The following is a 3,439-nucleotide window of genomic DNA, read 5'->3' as shown; positions in this document are numbered from 1 at the left end:
TGCCTACATCTAACCTCCCCCATACTCTACTTTAGTGGAATTGGGTATTGTTGTTGTTGTTGTTGTTGTTGTTGTTGTTGTTGTTGTTGTAATATGTATATTGTATTCAACCAAATCAGTGTATGAAATATTTCCTTCATGGATGTTTGTTACTAAAGTATCATGCAGTGTTTGTTTGATATCATTCTCTTGATCTTAAATTCACCAGCCATTTATTTTGAGGACTTGTCTCCATAATAAGAACATATTAAGTATGTGTTTCAAACATTCTTGCAAGTAGTTTGATTAGTTCGAATCAACCAGTAGTTACGCACAGCTCTCAAAATATAAAAAAAGAAAAAGCTATTAAAGAACTATATCATGCAAGGAGTGTTTGAGCTCATTTTGTATCAAATCAAACTGACTAGCAAGCTGTTCAAACGCTTAAAGCATAAACCAATCAGGTTTAACATTATATAGTATATACAGAGAACATAACATAAGCGATGGTCAACGATAACTAGTATGCATATAAAATGCAATGTAATATAAACTTAACAGATTGTGGTTAAGGATCCAAGTAGAAAAGCTCTGCTTTTGCGGAAGCTCGTGGGAACTGCATAACATCCTTAGTGAAGTTGTACTTTTCAAGAGCATCAACGGTTACACTGGGTCGAATTGATACTTTTTCAAGAATGGGCGAATGATGAAGTAAAAGCTTTATAAAGACCAACACAGGACTTGATCTTTCTACATGCATAATATTTATAGTTTTCAATCGGTTCAAATTCTGGTCCAAACAGTCAGAAGCTTCCAAATAAGTCGATGCTGGATTCACATCCAGTTGCTCGTTTTGAAGACTCTATGAAATACAATAAAAGTGAGATTGTATATTAAAACACCTATCTTAAATTACTATATAAGCACACACAACACAAAAATACAAGAGAAAACGTTTGGCACTCTTTACCTGATTATCGAAATCAAGTCGTTCTAAGTTAGGCGAGTTACGAAGCATACATGAAACACCTTGAAGTTGATTTAAATCACCAAATTTAAAGTTGTGTAAGCTGAGATACTCTAAACAATTAGCCGGGTGTGGAAGCCACTTGGGAATGTTTTCTGCAATACAAAACTGTGAGGGTGAAAGTGAGATTTTAAGTTACCAAAGAAGATATGGAAGACGATATGAAAAAACATATGAGAACTAACTATACGCCGGAGTGGAATGGTAAAGTTCACTTGCTCAAAGGCAATATGATGAAGAACAAAAATTAAATAATAGAATTAAAAATTCAAATCATACCTGTAGAAAATACCCGTCGATAATTAAATCCCCAAGACATGGCATATTACTTAACAAGCTAGCCAAATTAACTCTTTCAACTCCTTGAATGGGTTTACCTATAGCTATACAAAGCGCACCAAGACATTTACTATGCACTAACTGATGCAAAGTTGCATCAGGGCAATTTAAGACCACTAACCAAAACAACTTTGTAGACTTGATCTTGAAATTGTAAACATTGGTGCATGCAACCAGTTTCAACATCTTAAGTTGTGGTAAGTTCATGATAGCTCCATGAAAGTTAGTCCCAAATTCAATATTCCTAAGACATAGATTTTTGAGATAGAGAAATCCTTGAAAATCGAGTGGTGGCTTAATGATACAGTTTTCAAGTTCTAGCATTCTCAATTCTAGACAACAACAAAAATAACATGGAAGTTGATAACGTTGGTTTAAAACAGTAAGGACGAGTTCCCTAATAACACCGGCTTTTGACAAGGATAAAATCCACTGATCGACTTCTTGGAAGCTATCAAGAGCCATGTTTGGTATGTGGAGATGTAACTTTAAGATAGGACCCTTGATAAAGTTAAAGATTTGGTTTGAGATGGTAAAAAACCCATAATGACCAAAAGCTTCATTTTTGGCAAACTTTTCTGAGAAATGTTTATCAAGAACCACCGAGCTCATTTTGGTCCATTTGTACCTCCAACTTTTTGATAAAACGTGTGTCCTCACAGCATCTTCAACCGGGAGCTTCTCGAAAATCAAGTCAATCAAATTCTCTGGCAAGCAACTGATTTTATCCACTTCAGTATTGTTATAACGTGTGTCCTCAATATTGTTACCTGTCATTACATTCAAGAAAACGCAGAATGAGTTATTCAAAAGGAAAACAAGTTGACATATAGCTAATACTCTTAATTTATGTGTTATTGTAAATGAACTTTTCAATAACACGACACCTGACAAAAACAATATTTTTTCTGCTATAATTATTATTGATGGTTAAAAGCATTTTTCTTAACTTTCTTATTAGTATGGCCCATTTTGCATCAATCATCAAAATTGAACATTCTCCTTGCAACATACAATGGAATGTTAGTCAAAATATAAGCAATCAAAATTATGGAAGGAAAATGTAGAGATATCAACACACATCTCAAAGATAGAAAACGTGGCAACTGCAGAAATAAACAGAGGGCATCAAGACTTATAAAGTTGAGTATTTGAGCAAGAAGGTTTCTAAGGTTGTTAAGGGTAAGAAATAAACAAAGTGCACATCTTAAATGGTTGTAATAATGTCCATCGTAAAGCAACATTACTATCGAAAAGCAAGCTGCGGGCCAAACAAACTTAAAACTAAGTAGAGAGTGAAAATGGGGAATTAATAACAACAACATCTACTTATACCTACAGAGTTATAACTTATAACTAGCGCCAACGATTAATTTTTACTGTCTTATCAGTTCTTCAATAAAAAATTAAGAAAAAAAAAACTGGTTCTATCTCTATCTTTTATCATTTTTCAACGCATTACATTTTCGCTTTCACTATTTCACATCTTTTATTCCTGGACCAGTTTAATTGATGCAAATATCATTATATACAAACCTGCTGCTTTACTTTAAGGCTTGTAACAATTTCGGTTACTTGAATATTTTTTGAATAAATCTCTAGCTAAGGTATAGCAAAAATAATTAATCGAATTGTTAAACCAGGATTTACGAATTCAACTGGAATAAAGAATGTGTGAATTACATAATAAAATTAAAGAAGATAAAAAGTCGATTAAAAAATTACAACATGAATCAATTCATTTCAAACATAAGTACGTTTATATGAAAGAATCATACCAAATTATGAGGTAGAAATTAACTCACAGGTATTCGGAATTACAAATGAATCCATCGGAGTACCAATTATAGTTTAGCGCCCAAATTGCAGTGCCTTCGAGTTTAAGTTCTTCAGAGTTTTTAGGGTTTAGGTCGCTGTAGTTTCTGATAAGTTAAAGTAAACACCCCTCAACTTCTCAACTTTTTTTTTCTTCTTTTGTATGCTTCAAAACCAAAAGTTTTTATTGCAGAATAGGTCCCTTGTTCAATTTCAATTAGATTTTTTTTTTAACGGCGGTCCCTTGTTCAATTTCAATTAGATTAATAAAATATTCTT

At 32.9% G+C, this 3,439-nt stretch overlaps 1 protein-coding gene across 1 annotated transcript; it reads right to left on the bottom strand.

Moving 5' to 3' along the window:
* Positions 1–547: 547 nt before the first annotated feature.
* On the bottom strand, positions 548–2,122 carry LOC139875093 (F-box/FBD/LRR-repeat protein At1g13570-like). Its single transcript, XM_071862459.1, has 3 exons — positions 1,286–2,122; positions 950–1,114; positions 548–841 (listed from the first exon to the last, which is right to left on the bottom strand). The coding sequence occupies exons 1-3, from the start codon at positions 2,120–2,122 to the stop codon at positions 548–550; spliced, it is 1,296 nt and encodes a 431-aa protein (XP_071718560.1).
* Between the last annotated feature and the right edge of the window lie 1,317 nt (positions 2,123–3,439).

The sequence above is a fragment of the Rutidosis leptorrhynchoides genome, chromosome 11, assembly GCF_046630445.1.
Source record: "Rutidosis leptorrhynchoides isolate AG116_Rl617_1_P2 chromosome 11, CSIRO_AGI_Rlap_v1, whole genome shotgun sequence".
NCBI lineage: Eukaryota > Viridiplantae > Streptophyta > Magnoliopsida > Asterales > Asteraceae > Rutidosis > Rutidosis leptorrhynchoides.
This window is presented reverse-complemented; position numbering and strand designations above follow the sequence as displayed.

Coding starts and splice junctions, on each gene's coding strand:
- LOC139875093 (XM_071862459.1), bottom strand. CDS start 2,122: ATGACAGGTAACAATATTGAGGACACACGTTATAACAATACTGAAGTG. Junction 1,115..1,285: donor TCGACGGGTATTTTCTACAG/GTATGATTTGAA, acceptor TCACCCTCACAG/TTTTGTATTGCAGAAAACAT. Junction 842..949: donor GACTTGATTTCGATAATCAG/GTAAAGAGTGCC, acceptor TGTATTTCATAG/AGTCTTCAAAACGAGCAACT.